The following is a 24,036-nucleotide window of genomic DNA, read 5'->3' on the forward strand; positions in this document are numbered from 1 at the left end:
ACCTCTTTATTTTATTATCTGTCCGTTAATGTCTGTCCGTTAATGTTGCACCAAAAACAACCAAAGCTAATTCCTTATATGTGAGAACTACTTGGCAATAAATACCTCTGACTCTGATTAAAATGTGTTAATTAATCGAGCTATTAGGGGTGTAAAGATACACGTATCCATACCGAACCATTTCAGTACTGGACCTTTACGGCTGTGTACCGGACGAATACAACGGTATGTTAACCACTAACAACCGCCCACCAGGGGCTGTTTTTTTTCACAATATAATTCTATTTATTTATTTTTAACAAGTCGATTATTAATTATAGAATATTCATTGACAGCCCTACAAGTACAATTAGTTACTGCACACTACATAACCCCTGAGTGGAACATGGAAAGCCAAACTTTCCCCCACTGTCCCGAAAACCCTTACCGAACCGTGAGTTAAAAACCGAGGTACGTACGGCACCATGGTTTGTGTGTACCGTTACACCCCTACTAGCTATGTTTAGATCAAATGCTTTATTCAATATGTAAATCTTATTCTTACATATTGTATTCAATATCACTTTACGGTCCCGAAAAATCGGCATGCTGTCCTGCATTTGGTCACAACCCTACAAGATGAAAAGGGAGCAGCAAACCATTACATTATTTCATATTATCAATTTGAAAGTAAAACATAGCCGGTTGAGAACACGTTCATTTAATCTCTTTGCAAGTTCTTGTAGGCAATTATTTTTCTTTTTTTATGTAAACAATAAACAACTCTCTGTTGCATCTCATGTGATGTGTGCGTTTCATATGGATACAACTATATGGTTTTTTTATGGCCTACCTGAAAGATAAACTGTTGAAACCATCCTGCACACCACTGTCCTAATTGTTTTCTTTACTAAAGTAGATATTTATTATTCATATTATTATTTCTTAATATTGTGGTAAACAATATTTTAAATCAAGAGAAACAGCATATCTCGTGGCCGTGGGCCCTGGAGTCATCTTCATGACGTTCTGAGCTGCCATCCTGTTTTGAGCTGCCATCCTGTCATTATGGTGATGAGGAGTATGTTATCTATCGTCATTCAGCTTGGGGGGGGGGTTCTTCATCTGAAGATGATACATCATGCTCTGGGTTGTATTCCTCCCCATCTTCTTCTTCTTCTCCTTGTCTTCTAAATCAAAGGTGTCTAGCTGGACATCTTAAAGAATCAGCTCTAGTGCCTGTTCAGCTCTCTGTTCAGCAGTGAATTGTTCAGGGCATGGCTTCAACACAGAGAGAACTGGGGGTGCTGTCATCTGCAGAGTGTAGTACTTAACCCTCCTGGGCCCTATTCCCCGTACCTGGTTCAACTAAGTCGATCAAAAGTCCCATTATCCAGATTCAATTAACCCAATGTTTGAATCCAGGCTTTCCCTGTTCCTCGAACGCTGATTCAGTCTCGTTCATTCGAACCAGACTTGATACTCAGGATAATTGCGCGCGGCCGCCTCACCTGAAATGACAGCAGGTGTCGATCGCAGAAATCCTGATTTTCTAACGGCATTGATTGATTGATTGAAAACTTTATTAAAAGATTGCAGTACGGCTCAATAGCCTCGCCAACAAGTTAAATGCATAATCTATAGGCACATTTTAAGTCCCTCATAACCCTAATCAATCAGATTATATTTCTTTAAATGTGCCTGCTGGCAGTAGGCTTAATGGAATGAATAATCGAATGAGATCTTGCTAGCGAAAATAATTTGTTCAACTCTTTCAGATAAGTAGATAAAAACAAGCCCAAAGAGTATCTAATTGATACAAATTAATAGATACTTATGAGGATATCTGTACTGTATGTGCTTAGGTATCATGTACTTTATATATAAATTAAGGCTGTCAAAGTTAACGCGATATTAACGCGTTATCACCAGATTCTATTAACGCCACTCTTTTCTTTAACTCAAGATTAACTAAAATGTTTTTTTTCTTTTTCTTTTTTTTTCTTTTTTACTAGACTTCACTCAGGTGTATTATTGATGCGCTCATTGATACTGTTTGTTTCTGAAGTGTGTGCGTGTGTGTGCGTGTGCGTGTGTGTGTGTGTGTGTGTGTGTGTGTGTGTGTGTGTGTGTGAGAGAGATATAGAGAGAGGGGTGAGAGAGATGAGGAAGGGGCAAGAGAGAAAGAGAGCTGGGAGAGTGTGTGTGAGAGAGAGGGGGGGTGTGATTAATCAGCCCTTGTGTGGGTGAATGTAACAAGTTCCTAACGTTTTCTTTCCCCTATTATTTCATGCACACTTTATTCATTGTTTTAAATTATTATTTTCTTTTAAGTTATTTTGTGCGTCACTCTGTTTTGAATTTGATGCAAATTTGCAATGCATGAGGGTCATCCTTTTGTGTTAAATGGCTGCATAAAGCAAGCATTTGTTGACTCACATGTTGATAAGAGTATTAAAACTTGGAACTTGAAAAATATCCGTTTAAGGTAATACAATTTTTTTTTTATTAATTTGCTATTAATCGCGAGTTAACTATGGACAATCATGTGATTAATCGAGTTAAATATTTTAATCGATTGACAGCACTAATATAAATACATTTTCAAGGCACGACCCCCGAAATAACGTGTCAGAGAGGCTTGGAGGGAGGCTATACAGTTTCACTATTAATCAGGTTTTAATCTGTTTCGGACATCATCCATACATGCATTGAATTGATTAACCTTTGGTTTATACCAGTGACACCTCATGTTCATCATCAGATAACAGTGCTTGAACAGATAAATGCATTTTCTCAAATTCATTCATCAAAACATCAAAGGCTCATTCAATTTCTCAAGTCACGTCCACGTCCAGCACATCTCCTCCTCAGACATTTTAATCCCAGTTACAATATCACAATAACGTGTGAGTGACAGTAATATAATTCAACAATCCAGATATTCAGATTAGACGGAATTCACATCACAATCCACACATAAAGACGCTTCAATTTATGCTTGAATGAAACACAATCCGGGCGCTCCGTTAAGCAAATACATAAACCGCGGAGAATATGAAACGAATCAGAGCCAAACGCCCGATAGGTTTCATTCATTAAAAATATCCCCGCAGGATTCACATTTGCAATGCTCCCTTATTAAAATAACCATAGTGTGTATCGCGAATCCAAGCGCCGTATATATGACGTGCATTATTTAGGTCAAAGTAAATCCATAGGCCGAATATGATTTATTATCAGCATTTTAGGTCTATTATTTTACATTTCAAAAGCCCCCTCTAGAAGAACGAAGCACAAAAACATAATTCAGAATGGTATAATGGGATCTAGACTGTGATAATTATTTCAGGAAGCGAGCTGCATTTCTTTGCGAGGGCGTGGCCATGCAGGTTATCGAGCTAACTGAACTTAACCCTGCCCTCGACCAGGTTCAAACTTTTTGATATGTTGCCATAGTGATTTAGACAATCGCGCGTCGAGGAACCGACAGGTCTAGCTTAAGTCAAGTTATCCTGAAAATTATCCGGCTAACTCAGTTAGCCAGGTACGAGGAACAGGGCCCTGGTCCGTCAGATCTACCTCAGCCTGCCTCCTCTCCCCCTACCAACCCTCCTGGTCCCTCAGATCTACCTCAGCCTGCCTTCTCTCCTCCCACCAACCCTCCTGGTCCCTCAGATCTACCTCAGCCTGTCTCCTCTCCTCCTACCAACCCTCCTGGTCCCTCAGATCTACCTCAGCCTGCCTCCTCTCCCCCCACCAACCCTCCTGGTCCCTCAGATCTACCTCAGCCTGCCTCCTCTCCTCCTACCAACCCTCCTGGTCCCTCAGATCTACCTCAGCCCGCCTCCTCTCCTCCTACCAACCCTCCTGGTCCCTCAGATCTACCTCAGCCTGCCTCCTCTCCTCCTACCAACCCTCCTGGTCCCTCAGATCTACCTCAGCCTGCCTCCTCTCCTCCTACCAACCCTCCTGGTCCCTCAGATCTACCTCAGCCTGCCTTCTCTCCTCCTACCAACCCTCCTGGTCCCTCAGATCTACCTCAGCCCGCCTCCTCTCCTCCTACCAACCCTCCTGGTCCCTCAGATCTAACTCAGCCTGCCTCCTCTCCACCCCCAAATCCAACCTATGCAGTTTTGGGAACAGAGCTCTTCTCCAGGGCTGATGATGCACAGTTGATATTTTGGAGAGGTGCCCATACAGTATACACAGAGGCTTTGCAATATTATACCCTATACCCCTTGAGCGCAGCCCTATGCAGAGCAGGTTTTGTGTGTGTGTGTGTGTGTGTGTGTGTGTGTGTGTGTGTGTGTGTGTGTGTGCACTTACAGGTTCTGGCTGGATGTATCAGCAGCATGAATACAAAGGTAGGTCATGTCCTGTGAGGTAAACAAGGAAGAAATAAGTGAGGGGGGAGGGAATAAAAGAAACGAAAAAGAAACATCTGAACCTTCTCTGGACATTAATATGAATTATAATCAATACAGCAGAAAACGAGTACACAAAGCCCACATTGTTATTAGGGATGGGTACCGAATTCGGTACTTTTAAAAAGGTACTTACCGAAACACGTCGGTACTACCGAGTATCGATTCACGTGAGATACAAAAAAAAGAAAAAAGAAAACTTTTTTTTTTACACTTCTTTTTTTTTATTTGTTTTACTTTTTTCTTTTCATGTCAACGTTCACACGCACAATATACGCTTACCTAGGATTTGACTTGATTCAACAACAAAGCAGTCGGGAAGTTTGGATTTTTTTTTTCACAACTGAGGTAGGTAGATTACATTTTTAGAGACTAAAGTACAGAAAAAAGGTACCGTTGGGTACCGGTATCGATTCACAGGTACCGGTACCGTATCGGTTCAAATGTGAATGGTACCCATCCCTAATTGTTATACATATCATACAGTGTTGAAAGTTCAACCTTAAATACAGATACGTTATGAATGTTTTCCACGCCTTAATTGACCCCCACATTCATTTATTTCCTTTTAGGTGCAGCAATCACAATTTGAACCGCAATTTCTGGGCCTTAATGAACCTGCAAAAGTTGGGTGTGTGAGTACTGGTAACTAACACTGACCCTCACACAGCCTTCCTGGTAACAGGGTCTACAGAGCTTTCTATGGCCTAAAGTTGTCCTTTTCAACTATGAGGCATCAGCTCCCCCAAGTGGCGACAAGGACGCAGTACAAAATGAAGGTTCCTACTAGTGTTACACTGAAGAATGAACCCTACTTTTCTGTAGAATTTAGAAAAAGATGTTTGATGAATGGTCAAGCATTACAATATTAAAGGAACAGCTTAGTTTAGCACAAATTAATGGAAGTGGATGCGGATCAGCTAGCCTAGGCATTGGTCAAAAACACCTCTCCCAGAGTTTTAAGCTACAGTAGGCTAGCTGATGTGTATCCGTTTGCATTTATTTAAGATAAGATGATCCTTTATTAATCCCCTTGGGGAAATTCGGGTGTCAAAGCTGCATGGGGGGGGGGGGATACAGGCCGAGGGTGGGGGATACATCACAGTCCTATACAGTCCAGTATCTATATACACTATAAAATATAAATACAATATAATATAAAAAAGTACAAAATACAAGATAGTCCAGTGATACGAGTCTCTAGTGCAAAATACAAGATAGTCAGTACGGTGATGTGAGTCTCTAGTTCTCAAGTCCCGAGTTCTGACAGTGATAGTTCTGGCAGCAGAGCCGGCCGTCCAAGCCCTTTGTTGTAGAGCCTGATGGCTGCTGGTATAAAGGACCGGCCCAGACGGTTTGTGGTGTATCGGGGGGGATGAGTCTTTGGCTGAACGTGATCTTCATTCTGGCCAGCTCCTCGTAGAGGGGGTGAGAGGGGTTCTCCAGGATGGCTTCTAGCTTTTTACTCATCCTCCTCTCAGCTACCACCTCTAGATTATCCATCTCACCACCCACTACTGAGCTAGCCTTCTTCACCAGCTTGTTCAGCTTGCTGGAGTCCCTCGAGTTGATGTTGCCCCCCCCCCAGCACACCACAGCAAAGAAAAGAGGACGCTGGCTACAACCGACTGGTAAAAAGATAGCAGCAGTCGGTTGCACATGTCGAACGACCCGAGTCTCCTCAGGAAGAACAGCCTACTCTGTCCCTTCCTGTAGAGGGCCTCAGTGTTGTCCGACCAGTCCAGTTTTTTGTTCAGGTGAACTCCAAGGAACTTGTAGGACTCCACCATCTCTACCTCCTCCCCTCCAATGATTATGGGAGAAGGGGGACCCTTCCTGCCTCTCCGGTAGTCCACCACCAGCTCCTTTGTCTTGCAGACGTTGAGTTGGAGCTGGTTACTGTCCGACCACCCAACGAAGCTCTCCACCAGAGGCCTGTATTCAGCCTCATCGTCATCCACAATGTAGCTGACGATGGAGGAGTCATCGGAGAACTTCTGCAGGTGGCACGTTCTTGTGTTGTAGCAGAAGTCGGAGGCGTAGAGGGTTTGTGCTAAGCTAGGCCAGTTTGCAGCCGGATAATAATAATAATCTGTCAAATCGTACACAGATCAGATGTGGGTGATACCATTCTGAGATAGCCTTTCTCTGTCAAATCGTACACAGATCAGATGTGGTTGATACCATTCTGAGACTTTCTCAGTTCTCTTATTTGCATGAAGAAACACAAACCGTGTGAATATCTTGAGTTTTCCCTTTTCACAGTGCAGAAAGACTGCATTTATTCAGTGGACCCCACTCATTTGTATTACAACACAGCTGCCGTACTAAAGTAGATATATGTATTATTAATATTATTATTTCAATAATAATAAAACAATATTTTTTATCAAGAGAAACAGCATATCTTGTGGGCCCTGGAGTCATATTTATGACGTTTTTGAGCTGCCATCCTGCCCTGGTTGTCATAATGGTGATGAGCACCATGTTATCTTGCCGTTTTTTGACAAAAAAGTCTGTCGTTCAGCTGGGGGAGGGGGGGGGGGGGGGTTCTTCATCATGGTCTGGGTCGACTCTGGAGAAGACGGTAAGCGCATTTCCCATAATGTTTGCGTGTGCCTTTGAGCCAGCCATAATGCCAAGCTGACCTTGCTCGCCAACTTACCTCCAACACAGGCTTGGCATTGTTGTACACAGATAAGATGTGGGTGATACCATTCTGAGATAGACTTTGTCTGTTCTCTGCATCTGGGAAGAGGGAGAGACAAATCGTGTAAGAATCCTTTCAATGAAACCCTTCACCACACACACACACACTTTGTAGTGTAAAGACTGTGGTATTTTCAGCCACTGAGCTATAGCCATCTTGTGACATCACATTGGAGTTGCTAATATTTTTTAAGTCATAGGGGTCCTCCTGACACAATAAATATGACAGAAACTCTTGATTTTTAGTAGATAGTAGATTTGAATAGATTTAGTAATAGTAGATTTTAGAAGGGGGCGACAATGGCTCAGGAGGTAGAGTGGTCGGAGTCCTGCTCCTCCCGAGCAGTGTGTTTAAGTGTCCTTGAGTGTCTTAACCCCGAACTACTCCAGATGAGCAGGTTGGCACCTTGCAGGGGCACCTCTGCCGTTGGTGAATGTGTGAGTGAAATGAGTGAATGGGTAAATGTGAGGCATAAGTTGTAAAGCGCTTTGGATAAAAGCACTATATAAATGCAGTCCATTTACCATTTTAGTAAAGCAAAACAATTAAGAGGACTGTGTCACGGCATTCCTTAAGTTTATTATTTTGCTCTCCTGCGCTACCAGTCAACTAACTGGCCCTGAACAATGAGCAGCTCACAGCTGAGCAGTTTTCCAGGATCGGCTGATTTTGAAAGACTTTGTCTATGCTATAAATAACAAATATATATATATAAGTTACGGATGGTATCGTGAAGCGCAGTCAAGAAGGGCTGGGGTGAGTAGCGGCGCTATGGGTTAAACTCACTCTCACATCCTCAAAAGACGCATAAAGCCATAAACCCATTACTTAGAAGTGAATTCACCTCTTGGTATAGCGGTCTGTGTTGCTGCCCGCGGTGTGGGAGACCGGGGTTCGACTCCCACTCGGGGCATCGAAGTGCCTTGGGTGGAGTGGAGTGAGTTTGAGAGGGTGAGTGTAACGGATGGTATCGTGAAGCGCAGTCAAGAAGGGCTGGGGTGAGTAGTGGTGCTATGGGTTAAACTCACTCTCACATCCTCAAAGACAGATAGACACATTGCGAAGTATGTTTATATATAAATAGAATGTCATAACTGACTTTGACACATATCGATACAATAGCATGGCGGAAAGAGATGCAATATTACAATCTTAGGCCTATACATTGTCAATTGTCCCCTGGCCTCACTGTATAAACAACCTAACTTACTAGTGTCCTGTTGTCTAATGGCTTGAAAGCCTGCCCAAGTCAAACACATGAGGCTATAGCCTAACCAAGACAAGACACCGAGTTAAAGGTCCTATAAGTGGTAGATTCAAGATTCAAGAGATTTATTTGTCACATACACATCCAGACATGTAGTGAAATGAAGGTGGCCATGCCCGCCTTGATTGTGCAAAAATACAATAATATGATAGAATAGATCAGTGGTTCCCAAAGTTGGGGTCGCGACCCAAAAGTGGGCCGCGAGCAGCCACGGGAGGGCCGCGAGATGATTTCCAGAATGTCCCATAATAATAAAAAAAAAAAAAAAAAAAAAATTACATTACTGGTAAAAAGAAATGCTAATAAATGATAATAAATAATATTCAGCCTATGAATTTCCATGGTCCGTATACATAATGCACGTGACAGGTATTATTGGATTCTATTATATATTATTATGCACAATCGTTGCGGGCAAGACCACCTTGTATACTCGTATGCGTGACAAATAAAACTCTTGATTGACTTGAGGTACGGCGAGACACTAGCAACACACACTGTGGTTATTTGAATTTCGGTTGCAAATGTATACTTGTTGCTAGCTAGCTCAAATTCAAAATGAAACGTTGGTTAATTGCGGCAAAAAGCAGAGAAGCAGAGAAGCCAGCGGAGGAGAGTCGAGAAGCAGTTCCACCGCCAGAAAGGCCATCAACTGACACGGGATTGGGAGGAGGTGATAGTCAAAGTAGCCATGTGGATGATGTGGGACCAGGGCCAAGTGCGACACAAAGAAGCACCGACCCAAAGTTGGACCAGCGACAGCCTACCTATAGATATCGAAAATATCGTGAGGAATATATCCAACATGGATTCATATGTAAAGTTGTGAACGAGGTGCAACTTCCTCAATGTGTCGTGTGTGCCGACGTCCTTTCAAATGAAAGCTTAAAGCCTTCCAAAATGATACGGCATTTAAAAACAAAGCACCCCTCTCTCGCTGAGAAACACGTTGATTTTTTTCGCCGAAAAGAGCGAGAGTTGCTAGGCCAAAACAAGGTGATATATACACAAACATCAGTCCCTGCGAAAGCGCAAAAGGCCTCATATGAGGTGGCATATTTAATTGCTCGGGCAAAAAAGCCACACACAATCGGGGAAACTCTCATCAAACCCGCTGCTATAGCTTTGAGTCGGAATATGCATGGGGATAAACTGGCTCGTGAAATTGAATCCGTGCCGCTCTCGAACGGCACAATTGCCCGGCGCATCACAGATATGGCCCAGGACATCAAGTGTCAGCTTATTGACAGAGTGAAGCAAGGCAAATATGCTTTGCAACTAGACGAATCGACAGATATCTCGAACTGTGCCCAGTTGCTTGTATTTGTGAGGTACACATTTGATGGGAAGCTGGAGGAGGACATGCTTGTGTGCACTGCACTGGAGGGAACATGCACAGGTGAGGATGTTTTCCTAAAACTGGATGAGAAACTGAAAGAGGAGGGACTGTCTTGGAACGAGTGTGTTGGTGTGTGTACCGACGGCGCTGGGGCGATGGTGGGGAAAAATAAAGGACTGAAAGCCAGAGTCTTGCAAGTGGCACCTCACGTGAAGTTCACACACTGTATCATTCACAGAGAAGCTCTTGCGGGCAAAACGCTCGATGCAGAGCTTAAAGGTGTTCTTGACACAGCCATAAAAATAGTCAACTATATAAAATCTCGTCCACTCAACACCAGGCTGTTTGCATCTCTCTGCAACGAAATGGGCTCTGAGCATGAAGGCCTGCTGTTCCATACTGAGGTGCGGTGGCTTTCACGAGGAAATGTCCTCACGCGCCTGTTTGAGCTGCGGGATGAGGTGCGCTTGTTTCTGGCGGAGAATGCGCCCCAGCTCGCTGCCCACCTCTCCGATCCTGGCTGGATAACAAGGCTAGCCTATCTGTCTGGCATATTTGATAAAATGAATGGACTTAATCTCTCACTACAGGGTGAAAATACAAGCATCCTGTCGCTCAATGACAAAATACTGGCGTTCATGAGGAAACTCGAGCGTTGGATTGCACGGGTAGCAATGGGCAGGATTGATATGTTTCCAGAGCTGGATGAGTTTATGGAGGAAAATGAACTCAGTGTGAACACAGTGAAGATGTCCATAACCAGTCACCTCAAAGCCCTTCTTGAACGATTTAAAAAGTATTTCCCCGAGGAAACAGCACCAGAACAGCATGACTGGATAAGATCCCCATTCACAGTAACAGCATCACACCTGCCATCCGACCTGGAGGACGCGCTTGTTGAACTGTCAAGCGACCGAACCTTAAAGACGGAGTTTCAGTCCAAGCCGCTGGCTGAGTTCTGGATATCCGCTGAGGGGGAATACGCACAGCTATCCAATGCCGCAATGGATGTATTGTTGCCATTTGGATCGACATACCAATGCGAAAAAACATTCTCTGCCCTGACCTATATAAAAAACAAGTACAGATCACGTCTGAATGTGGAGGATGATCTCCGAGTCGCTGTCTCCAAAATCAAGCCCAGACTGGACTTGTTGTGCTCCAAGCATAGTGCCCATCCATCTCATTAGGTGAGTTGAACATTAGCGGCGCCTATACTAAATTAAACGCGCTATATGTATTAATTTTATAGTTTGATTATTGTGTTATTTTGTGTATAGTTATTGTGCGTGTTAAAAGCATCCAATGCTTATTACTGCGTAACGTTTGCATGTTTCACAACCACCTCCTATGTCTGTGAGCAGGGGGGAAACGGTCAGAACCATAACATCGTTGTTATACTCTCATTCAGGTGTGATGCAGGCGTCCATAAACGCACCACAGGAGAGAGGATTGACAGACTGCGTGACAGCATGGCATCACACTTTGTTAGAGACAGCCCAAGTCCACGCAATAAATATGCAGCATGATGAATGATAAAATAATATTAGTTGAATCTGTGACAATCAGTCTGCAAGTGATAATAATCTCTTTATATATAGCAAACTACTGTGATGCTTTTAAATAGTTCATTTTCTGAAGTACATAGGCCTACACGTTTTTCATAATCATAGAATCTATATGTAGGGCCTATATTCATTTCATGGTTGTTTGGTTATTGTGTTGTTATTGTGTGTAGTTATTGTGCATGTTAATAGCACAAGGTGGAGCACACCCAAAAACGTTTAAGAGGTGCAGACTGACAGAACGTACTGAAAACGATAAAGAAAGTTGCACACTCAATTGTCTCTTTGCTGTTTATTGTCACCAATGTTTCGCGTTTGCCTTCTTCAGGTGAAACTTGTTAATAGTGAAACTGTTAATAGCCTCCAATGCTTATTAGTGCGTGTGAAGTTTGCGCGTTTCAACCACCTCTGCTCCTGAGTCCTATCCCAAAGCAGACGGAAGGGGAGCGACTGCAATAACAAAAAAAGTCACTCGCCACTTAAAAAACATTAAAAGCATGCATTTACACATTCTAAAATGTGACTATATGGTTTTATATTAACTTAATAAATAAACAAAAACGAAAAATCTACTTATTTCAACGAAATATTTCAAACTAAATAACTATGCACATAAAACGCTGAAAACAACCGAAGCAAAATAGTATTTTAATGAGGCTATTATTATTATTATCATTATTATTTTGCAACAAGTTAGCCCTCTCATAAATTGCACATATAAATGAATAACTAACTTGAACTAACTTAATAGGATTAAAGTGATATTTGGCTTAAAAAATCGGTCGCATGGCAAAAAAAAAAAAAAAAAAAGCCTGACGATGTGCATTGGGCCGCGGCTCTCTGACGCCTTATTTTTTGGGCCGCGGCCTGAAAAGTTTGGGAACCCCTGGAATAGATAATAAAATAGACATGATAAAGTAAAGTAATAAGAATAAAATACAATACATTGTATACAGAATCATTGTAACACAGTATGTAGAATAATATAGTTATGTATTTTTAATACTTGGTATTAAACTAGGCTATTTGTTTGTTAATATAAGTTTTAAATAGCTCTAAATTTCCGACGGCTATCACTGATATAGTGTTTGGTCAGTAACATGGGTCTCCCTCTCCCAGTCCCTCCACTCTGCCTTTTCGGGTATCCCTTCCCACTTTGTCCAAGCAGGAGAGAGAACCCTATATATATATATATATATATATATATATATATATATATATATATATATATATATATATCTTTACCTTATTTCAAGAAATCTTGCCTAGCCAAATGTGCTGGCAGATTATTTTACACATATTTGTTTTAATTTCTTATTTTTGCAGAGTGGAGTTCTCTCTCCTGATAGGATGAAGTGGGAGAACGGGATACAAGAACATTTATTTTGTGTTTACTGCAGAGCGGAGGGACTTGGAAGACCCATGTTACCAAGTCCGACCAGACACTCTATATCAGTGATGGTTGTCGGAATGTAGAGCTATTATTTTCACATGTAGACCACTTATTTTAACAAAGCAAATACCACTTAAGCACCTTTAAATTAGTTAAAAGGGGATATATATTATGTATCTTTTCAACAATGTTATATGACTCCCTTGAATCTGTGGAACATGTTTATGAAGTGTTATTTAACTTATTTTCTTTTTGTTGCAAAGAAACTAGTCTCAATCTAGGCCTGATTCTAATTAGGCTGTTTAGTGTTTATTCCTGAGCCTCTTTGTTCCCTTGTATTAATACATGCTGTTTTGGTGGGTATAGCAACACACCACATTGTAAAATATGTATTTCCTTCCCTGCCTGACTACCCCACACCCAAGAGTAAAACATGTTTACAAACTGGCCAGTACACAAACAGCAATGATTCTCAACAGCTCATTTAGGCTGCTGAAGGCTTAAAACCTTGGCCAACCTTGACCTTGTTTTCCACAGCACCCATATAACACAGACTGGCACATCCATACGAAGAAGACTAGGCAAAACAAAAGCCATTTTCCATAATATGTCCCCTTTAATATGTGTTTTTCTTACCTCTTATATTCCCGAGGTACAGCCCATCAACAACCTGTGAAGCGGCAGACATGTTGCATTGACGTTAAGTACTGCGACTCAAGCTCCAAATCCCTCACGGAGAGGATGAGTGAGTCTGTTTGAGCCAGGATTGTTTGAGCTTACAAATGAATAGGCTACCAGGCAAGATATCAAATCAAGCAACCATGCATGATTACCAGAAAACAGTGTTGGTTTGACACTTTCTTTGAGACTTAAGAGTAGTCAGGAGGAGCAAGGTGTCTTGAGCACAACGCAGACGACAATACTTTTTGTTCTCATACCAATATTAAAAGGAATTATGGACCACAATTCAGCACATCATAAAGCTCAATAATCAGGTGAAAACTGTCTTAAAAAGTTAGTTTGTACCACTATTTGCAAAGATACTGTGTGCTGGAAAGTAATAACATGTCATGTGTCTGATTTAGGTGCCTTGCTAGAAGCACTATTAAAAGGAGATGTCAACCAGAGACCCCATGATACGATATTATCACAATACTTAAGTCGCAATATGATAGTATTGAGATTTTGCGTAAATTCAACTGTAAATGATGTCCCCAATGGAAAAAACTTTAACATCTCCAATAAAATATTATATAATAATATATACGACATCTGTTTTATCTAATACGAATGTTTTAAGTCTGTTCATCTCACTTCAATAATATATATATATATATATATAGAGAGAGAGAGAGAGAGAGAGAGAGAGAGTTATACTTGGCGTCCACGATACAGTATATTGCTACCAAAATATTGCGATACTATTAGAGCTGCCGCGATAACCGCATTACCGCGGTATCGCTGTTGCATCACGCTCACCGCAGAGTTAGGCTGAATACCGCGTCACCGCTGTTTTTTATCATAATAATAAAGTTGGCTTGCGGCTTGCGGCTCTGCAGATATACCCGTACTCGGTTCCAAGCGACCCTATTGGGTAGAAGTGGTACCAGAAAAGTCATGTGAAACATTGCAGACCACTGACTGGTCAGAAGAGAGACGCGTCACACTTTGTAGCCTCGCTCTGAACAATAACAGAACGCCGGCGCCGCCATCTTTACTGCCTCGCTAAGGATGCATTTCATTCAGGATTTGTTTGCGTCTTTGCGACAGAACCAAGTGCAATAAACAAAAAAGAATGGATTCACTGTGTATTCTGCCTTATTTATTGATGAAACAAAACCGACATCAACCCAATTTACCACCGAGCGGAGAGTTTAGTGTCACAACAAGATCGCTGATGTGTTAAGTTTGTTGTTGTTATTAGCCTAATATACTACCGTCAGCCGATATACACGAGAGGTAACGTTAAACCCGGGTTTGCTTGGTAGAATACACAATGAGAGGTAACGTTAGCTTTGGCAGAATAGACGCAACGAGAGTCTGGTTAATGTTGTTATTGATTGATTGATTGATTGATTGATTGAAACTGTGTTAAACTCTGGCTTGCTGCAAGCCCTCGGACATCTATGCCCACGGAGCTTTCAGTGTACACAAGCGAGCGGCCCCGCCTGAGACAAACGGAGTAGTACCTGGCTGCAGTGGAAAAGGAACGAAGTACCAGGTGCCTAAAGCGGGTCGAGTCGAGTAGGTACTATGCAGTGGAAAAGCGCCATTAGACTAGAGGCAGGCTATAAGAGTAGACTACTACAAAAAAAAAAAATTCATTCAATTTTTTTTTTTTTTTTTGTGCGCACTGTGCGGTAATAACCGCGGCGGTAGGAAATATTTCACAAATTCGTGCGGTAAGGAAAATATCAATACCGCGGCAGCTCTAGATACTATGCTGTATCAATTTTCCCCCCACCCCTAATTATTAGGGGTGTAACGGTACACAAAAACCACGGTACAGTACGTACCTCGGTTTTGAAGTCACGGTTCGGTACGGGTTTTCGATACAGTTGGGGGAAGTTTGGCTTTCCATGTTGCACTCAGGGGTGATGTAGTGTGCAGTAACTAATGTACTTGTAGGGCTGTCAACAAATATTCTATATTGAAATTAATAATCGACTTGTAAAGAAAAAAATATATAATAATAATTATATTAGATAATAGATTGTGAAAGAAAACAGCCCCCAGTGGGCGGTCGTTCGGTACACAGCCGTTCGGTACGGTACGGTACACACTGAAACGGTTCGGTATGGATACGTGTACCTTTACACCCCTACTAATCATAATGACCAAAGTCTGTTTAGAGAAGTTGGTTCACTCTGCTGCCATCTTGATAACAGGAACTATCAAGACCAGACCCCTATCTCTATGAATCGGGAGTCATCTGTGATCGGTATCTAAGAATCTGTCATAGATATCGTTGTTTTTATTTCATAGATAGTCACTTGTAAATTACTAACAACACAGAATGGACAATTTTGTGACAGAAAATGCAATCCCCCCCATTACACCAACTTTTCCATTGGTTTCTGCCACAGAATCTTTAGTCACCATGGCAACCTATGAGAACATATTAGACCATGTATACTCGCAGGGAGCGAAATTAACTTTTTGACTCACCGGCCAGTGGCGGGTAGATGGGAAGAGTCTACCCGCCAAGCATATTTCTTACCTGCCAAATTTTTTTTGATTAAAAAAAAATATATATATATATTTTATATAAAAAAAAATTGAAATAAAATATATATTATATAATCATACTTGTAGTTGTATTATCTGCGAGACATCGCCACCACGCAATAAGTCAAAATGCTTGCTATCTGCAAACAGCTCCACTGTCTGTGTGTATACTTGAGTAGCCTCCAGCTCCAGCAAGGATTCTCCGGCCCTGCAGCTAGACCCTATATTCAGCTAGACCCTACATTCAGCATGCAAGGATTCTCCGGCGATGCAGCTGGACCCTATTTATAACGTTACGGTTCCTTTGTCAAATCACATTCAACATGCCCTCAGCTAGAATACGCATTCAATCAATGTTATAAGACATTGATATCAGGAGCTATCTGTAGCTACTGCTAGCCCGGTAGATAACGTTAAGACAATTTAGTTTACTGGGACAGATAAGATCTAACGTGAGCTAGCTAAGCTAGCTAACGAGGGAACGGAGGTATTATGCACTCGAGTCGACTATTGCTGGAGCATTTGTTGATATCAGCAGCTATCAGTAGCTAGCCAGCTAGATACCGTTAGACAATGCCTCGTCATGTATTAAACTAAAAGTGAATAGTTGACTGAGTCATTGTTTAAACAGTAACGGTAGCTCAGCCCGCATATCGCAATGGTGGCGTTTCAGGAAGTAAACAAGCCAAATGAGAGCTTCCGATTGGTCATTTGCTTTCTTTCTCATGAAACCAGTCACGTCACTCTACTGTGATTGGACCGTTAACTTGAGTGCAATGTGGGACTTGTAGTTTTTTAACGATCTCGCGGCGGAGAAAAAAAAGACGAGAGCGGCTATAATCTGTACTCGCACAATCAAAATAAGAGTATCGTTATGAACTACACGTCTACACGCCACACGGCGGGCAGCCCTCTAAGTGTCAAGCGCCAAAGGTAAAAACTGACCGCCCCTGGCGGGCGGTGGGCTTTAGTTTCGGTCCCTGTATACTCGCAATTTAAGAATGGGTACAAGTCACAGGCTCTTAGTCCATTCGGTAAGTCCGATCACGCCGCCATTTTTCTTTTGCCAAAGTATAAACAAAGTCTCAAGCGAACGCCGGTGGTCTCGCGAGAGATTAAGCGTTGGACCGTGACGTCAGAGGAGTCACTCCAAGCTGCACTTGATTGCACAGACTGGAGTGTATTCCGTGATAACACAGCCAATATTAACGAATACACTGAAACGGTGCTTGACTATGTCTGTACTCTGGTAGAAGAAACAATCCCCTCCACCACAATTAAAATCTACCCAAATCAAAAGCCCTGGGTAGACAAATCCGTCCGTGAGGCTCTGAAAGTGCGCACATCAGCATACAACACCGGGCTGGTGACAGGCAACATGGAAGAACACAAGATGGCAAGATACAACGTCAGGAGAGCAGTAATAGAGGCAAAACGGCGTTACAGGGATAAAGTTGAACTTCAGTTTGAACAGGCTGACTCTAGAGGCATGTGGCAGGGCCTCAGAACAATGACAGATTACAAAGGCACCTCCCTCAAACTGAACAGTGACATCTCCTTAGCAAATGATCTCAATTCCTTCTATGCGAGGTTTGAGGCTGTGAATAAAAACACCAGCCTACAAACCACGGCAATGGGGGGGGGGGGTCTGCTGATGGAGACTCAGTGTTCAGGGTAACAGAGCATGAGGTGAGACGGATCTTTAAAAAAGTGAATATCAGGAAGGCAGCAGGACCGGACGGCATCCCCGGCCGCGTCCTAAAAGTCTGTGCCGACCAACTGGCCCCGGTATTCACTGACATCTTCAACCTGTCCTTGGAACAGGCTGTCATCCCCACCTGTCTGAAGAAGTCCACCATCATCCCTGTACCCAAAAAATCTACGCCCGCTTGCCTCAACGACTACCGCCCTGTAGCCCTCACCTCCATAGCCATGAAGTGCTTTGAGAAGCTAGTGAAGGGCTACATCTGTTCCTCCCTCCCCATCAACCTGGACCCTCTGCAATTTGCATATCGCCCAAACAGGTCCACGGAGGACGCCATAGCCCATGTGCTGCACACAGCAGCATCACACCTGGACAAGAGGCAGGGGAACTATGTGAGAATGCTGTTCATCGACTACAGCTCAGCATTCAATACCATAGTCCCCTCCAAACTCATAGCCAAGCTCAGGGACCTGGGCTTGAACTATGACCTTTGCCAGTGGGTCTTGGACTTCCTGACGGGCAGACGCCAGGTGGTAAGAGCAGGCAACTGCACCTCCTCATCCATCACCCTCAACATAGGGGCCCCCCAGGGCTGTGTTCTGAGCCCCCTCCTCTACTCCCTGTACACACATGACTGCGTAGCACAGCGGAACAACAACACCATCATCAAATTTGCTGATGACACAGTAGTGGTGGGCCTGATCTCTGCCAACGACGAAAGGGCCTACCTGGAAGAGGTAGAGAACCTGTCACAGTGGTGTCAGGAGAACTGCCTCTCCCTGAACGTCAGCAAAACAAAAGAGATGATTGTGGACTTCAGGAGGTCGGGGGTCAAGGACTACAGCCCCCTCAGCATCGACGGGGCACCGGTTGAGAGAGTGAACAGTTTCAAGTACCTCGGAGCCCACATATCCGAGGATTTGACATGGACCACACACATTGACAGTGTTGTGAAGAAGGCACGACAACGCCTCTACTTCCTCAGGCGCCTAAGTTAGTTCCAAGTCAGTCAGAAGATCCTTAGGAACTTCTACTCATGTACAATAGAGAGCATCCTGACTGGCAACATCACCTCCTGGTTTGGGAATAGCACTGCACAAGACCGTAGCAGACTACAAAGAGTGACACGTTCAGCCGAACGCACAATTGGAGGGGGGCTTCCCACCCTCCAGAACATTTACAACAAGCGGTGCAAGGGGAAGGCTAAGAGAATTATTATTAAGGACTCGAGCCACCCGAACAACTGCCTCTTTGAACTGCTGCGGTCAGGCAAGCGATACCGGAGTCTTAAGGCGAGCACAGAAAGACTCAGAAGAAGCTTCTATCCCCAGGCCATCAGGCTGCTAAACGAACAATAAACACTATGCAACAACCATCAAATGCACACAGCACACACACCCACACACTCACTTAAACAAACAACACACTGCAGCACCCACTCTCCACACTTTAGATCACACAAACACACTTTATATTTATTGATAAAGGATTTGCACTACAACTCGTACACCTACTGTAAATTGTACCTAAATTGCACCTCATCCCATTTCTGCATTGCACTATATAGTATTGTATATTAGTACACTGCACAGTATTGTATATTATATGGTAACTCAGTTACGTCTATTCTGCATCGAACATTGTACATATGTCTATACTGAACACTGTGACCTCATTTTTTTTACTTCTAATTTACATGCTATACTATGTTATTTTATTTCATACTTATCTTGTCTTGCACAGTCTCTGGAGCGCAACAGTAAGAAGCATTTTGTATAAAAGTATTCTGTACTTCTGTATGACAACTATTAAAGAAACTTGAAACTTGAACCACTCACTGATAATTCCCAGCCTTTTAGTAGAGATTGTGATTCATTAAAGCTCAGATTTCACCTCAATATGCAGTCAATTATAAGTTTGCTCAACATAAAATCACATCACATGTAGTAGCCCAATTATTTCCTCAGAATGTTTGTTTCGTACTTTCCCTGTTGCTACCATCTTTCGTGTTACGGATATCCCCAATCAAAACTAGCACAGTGATCTGACTCCTCATTATAAAGACCATAACAATACAGGAAGCTTTCGAATGTAGACAAATTCAGGGAACCAGGTTAACCCAGAGCTATATTAGAGTTTGGCCAGGTTAGATAGTATATAGTATGTTGTGGCCGCCTTATCCAAACTCTGATCAATTGTTCTGGCTTAACCTTGCTGTGGATTTTTTTGAACCACTAATATGAAATTAATTGTGGTAAAGTCGTTTGTAATATCTACTTGTTTGTTCCACTCGACGGGGTCGGTACCGACCCCTTTTGACCTTATTAAATTATAGGCGTTTTCAAGTATTAACATCACTACTATGTCACAAATACATGTAGAATGTAAAACGTTAGGTTGGCAATAGTTTAGCAATAGGTTAAAAGTGTACTTATATCATTTTAAGTTTTCTATTTGCGATCGCCAATTTGACCCGGAACCGGAAATGGAAATGTTGAACCATGGGAATTGAAGCTTTTTTGCAGAGGAGATCGCTAGCTATCTGCCAGCGTTGAAATTTCTCCGATCTACACTTCCTGGCAAGTTCTATGGGGGTTCAAAGTTCAGTGTTCTGAATGAATTATGTCAATAATTGTTATGATTCGCGATAAGCTACAAAAGGTAACGTTTTTGACAAATATTGAAACGCAGTCAGTTTCCCCACACTGTTGTTACCATGTAGGAAGAATTAGATCTGAAATTAGTTTCAAAATGGTTACACTGTGGGGGAAATAAAATAGTACAGTCGATTACAGTAAATATCAGTATCTGTTATTATGCACGCCTGGTGATACTATATCCAAATTGAACTCGGCCATTTGAAAGATACTATATGTATATATATATAAATGTGTATTAGGGCTCAATGAATCCAAAATGTTAATGTGGTTAGAAGTGGTGGAGAGAATAAAAGCTAGCCTATAATGGTGATGTCTGGTTAGGAGTGAGGGATAATGGAGGTACTATCCAAGAGGGGGTCCGGGAGGGGGGGATTTGAGCTGGAGCATATGTGTGTAGGGTTTTAGAAAATAGGTATTCGGGGTATATTATATACTAACATTTATATAATTGTAACTTCGCTGGATATACACGGTATACGGTTAAAATGTTATTATTGACTATTTTTGTTTTATCCTGTTTCTGTACTTGCATATATTTTAACCACCTTTACTGAAAGTTTCATTATACATTGTGTGTTGAGTACTGACTTTTAATAAGTTTTGTTTTGCAATAATAAAAAAAATTAAAAAAAAAAAATATATATATATAAATGTGCGAATTGGCTATAATAAGGTAATGTATAAGCATATATTCTATATTCTATAATAATATTTCAAATTGCATTGGTCCGGATGGGATAATTCAGTACTGTATATACAGAACCTTCAGTTTGATCATCTTCCCTTTATTAATTTCCTTAGATCTTTTGTACACATGATCTCAAGAGGGTACTGAATGAGCTCAGTGGCAGTTTTTTAAGTTTGGTCATTATTATCATGGTTTTATTCACTGTCAAAGATGAAAAGAAAAATCATAATTCATATTTTCCTTTGTTTCATCACAATTTAAGCAAGCCTAGTAATAGACACAATATTTCTGACACTGAGAATACATTCATTGAGGTCCATAGATGTTCCTAGATACCAAGAATATGCAAATAGCCCTTATAGAAGTGGAGCAATATTCCATTTACCTAGGTATACATTTTATGCAGATTTTCACCTGGGGTGGAACAGGTTTTAATCAGCTAGCTAGCTGGTATGGATGATGTTTTACATTTTGATGTCACGGCCATTGACTCCCATTCTTAACAATGGAATGCAAATAACTGTGGGATACACAGCAACTGATTGATTGAAAACTTTATTAACAGATTGCAGAATAGGTACAATACAGTACAGCTCAATACATACAATTGATGTGGGGGTGCAGACCAGAGAAAGACTTTCGTCTTGTTTAAATCAGGGTCCCCCATTTTCAATTCAGCATAACATATATGACATACAGATAGACAGTACTGCTACATCTAGACATTTATGGTACCAGATTTACAAATACAGTTGTTTGTGATACAAAAAATAGTCTAAAAAAGAGAGTATACATTTGACACGGCCACTGACTCCCACTCTTAACAATGGAATGCAAATAACTGTGGGATACATAGCAATTCCTTCTAATGCTATCAGAGCAATGTATTACCAGACTTCTGGCCTGCAGGTAAGTTAATGAATACCACTGACGGTCTAGAAAAAAAAATGTAACCTCGCTGTCGAAACTATTATGGTGTATAATGTACCTGACTAGTACTAGGTTGAACCTGGTACTAACCAGAGACAATTTATTTATTTATTTTATATTATAATTATTTTATTATAATATATTTATTTGCTGCAATGTCCCGCCTGCGTCGCCTCGCCTAACATTAGCTACCCGTTCGCAACAAACGGGCATTGGTGGCGATACAGAAACCAACACAAATAAAGCGAAACCCTACCTTGTTCATTCCATTACCCATGGTGACTAGAAAGGAATAGTACAAAAATCTAGCGTTATTATAACTAAAGATACAAAGTCTGTATCTGGAGAAAAAAAACGTGCGTGCACGTTCTAGCGTTACTTGAACTAAGTTCAACAAGCGGCGGTGAATTTATCACTCTAAAACTAACTCGATAATATGCAATTAAACTGCCTTGGCTTCAAATCACTTGCCATAATTCTCGAAATCAACTTCCTGTCTTTTTAACTTTCTGTCTAAGTGCATGTCTATGGCTTGGGGGGGGAACACAATAGGGTCCAGCTGCAGACTCGGAGCCTCGAGGTCCAGAATGGTACTTCCGCCCTGCCACAGGACTATTAGTCCTGTGACAGGGCTATGCGCTGATTGGCGGAAAGTACGGAAGTATCTCGAAGTACGTCTGACGTATCTCGAATTACGTCTGACGTATACGGAAGTATCTCGAAGTACGTCTGACGTAACCCAACCCCCTCCAATGTACAGTAAATGACCAAGTATGGTTGTCAATATTCCAATGTACAGTTTTGCTTGTACAGTTGTACAGTGTCCCCCCCCCACCCACCCCTCCTACCCGACCCCCCCCCCCCCCCCCCCCCCAACCACCTCCAATGTACAGTCCCCCCCCCCACCTCCTCCAATGTAGTTTCTACGTCAAATGTATATACTCTCTTTTCTGGACTCTTTTTGTATCACAAACAATACTGTATTTGCAAATCTGGTATGTCATAAATGTATAGATGTAGCAGTACTGTCTATCTGTATGTCGTGTATGTCATATGTTATGATGAATTGAAAATGGGGGACCCTGATGTAAACAAGACAAACGTCTTTCTCAGGTCTGCATCCCCTTAACAATTGTGTGTATTGAGCCATACTGTATTGTACCCATTCTGCAATCTGTTAAATAAAGTTTTCATTCATTCATGTCTCCCACGCCATAGGCAACATAGACCGCTATCAAGAAGTGAACTCACTGCTTTGTAACATGTCTCTTTTGGGGATGAGAGTGAGTTTAACCCATAGCACCGCTACTCACCCCAGCTCTTCGTGACTGCGCTTCACGATACCATCAGTTACATATACCATATATATATATATATATATATATATATATATATATCCACATCAGTCTGTACATAGTACATACCTGCACATAATCCTTTTAGATATCTATAGATACTATATATCTGTCAATATCCCTTACTAGTTATTATCGTCTTTATACCTGCATCACTGTACATATTCAAATTACAACTTTGTACATACATCTGATTAGCACTACTCAGTGCCTGAATTTCCCCAAGGGGATCAATAAAGGAATATCTTATCTTAGTACTAATTTATATATGTTGTACCCAGTTTAATTACCTGTACATTGTATTGTATATCACTATTGCACTTTACCATTACATTTGCACTCTGGTTGGATGACAAACTTTTTTGTTCTACTATACTTTTGCTGTATGATACATTTGAATCTAATCTAATTACAGACATTCTGAAGTGCCTGTAGGTGACTTGAGGAAAACATTGACATTGTGTTTTTATCATTATGCAATGACGGCGGCCTTTGATGGACTGTAAAGAGTGAGTATGTTTTGTTTTTTCTTCCACTAGTTACTGGAGCCCTTGCTTGGGATTCCAACATTATCTTATTGTAGTATATGCACGGTGAGACGGCCTTGTTGAAACCTCTCACGCTCTTCTTCCTAGAGCTGCTCCTCATTTCCCTCTGGTGAAAACCAATCAACCTACATTTCGCTTGACATTAAAACACTAATGATGACCGATTCCAGCACAATCACTGCGTATGAAGCAATGTGTATGTTGCACGCATATAAATATAGAAAAACAGAGTGGACAACCGC

General features: G+C 41.8%; 1 protein-coding gene across 1 annotated transcript in view; it reads right to left on the minus strand.

The window, feature by feature from the left end:
- The window catches only part of dusp22a (dual specificity phosphatase 22a), a 91,337-nt gene extending 69,011 nt beyond the window's left edge, over positions 1-22,326 (minus strand). The window contains exons 1-4 of the mRNA XM_084337458.1: positions 22,148-22,326; positions 13,317-13,350; positions 7,072-7,154; positions 4,309-4,358 (exon numbers count right to left, since the gene is read on the minus strand). Coding sequence (XP_084193584.1) covers positions 4,309-4,358; positions 7,072-7,154; positions 13,317-13,350; positions 22,148-22,168 — 188 coding nt within the window. The 5' untranslated portion in view covers positions 22,169-22,326. The remainder of the gene's footprint in view (positions 1-4,308; positions 4,359-7,071; positions 7,155-13,316; positions 13,351-22,147) is intronic.
- Positions 22,327-24,036: the final 1,710 nt, after the last annotated feature.

The sequence above is a fragment of the Notolepis coatsorum genome (assembly GCF_963971535.1).
Source record: "Notolepis coatsorum genome assembly, chromosome: 20".
Lineage (NCBI taxonomy): Eukaryota > Metazoa > Chordata > Actinopteri > Aulopiformes > Paralepididae > Notolepis > Notolepis coatsorum.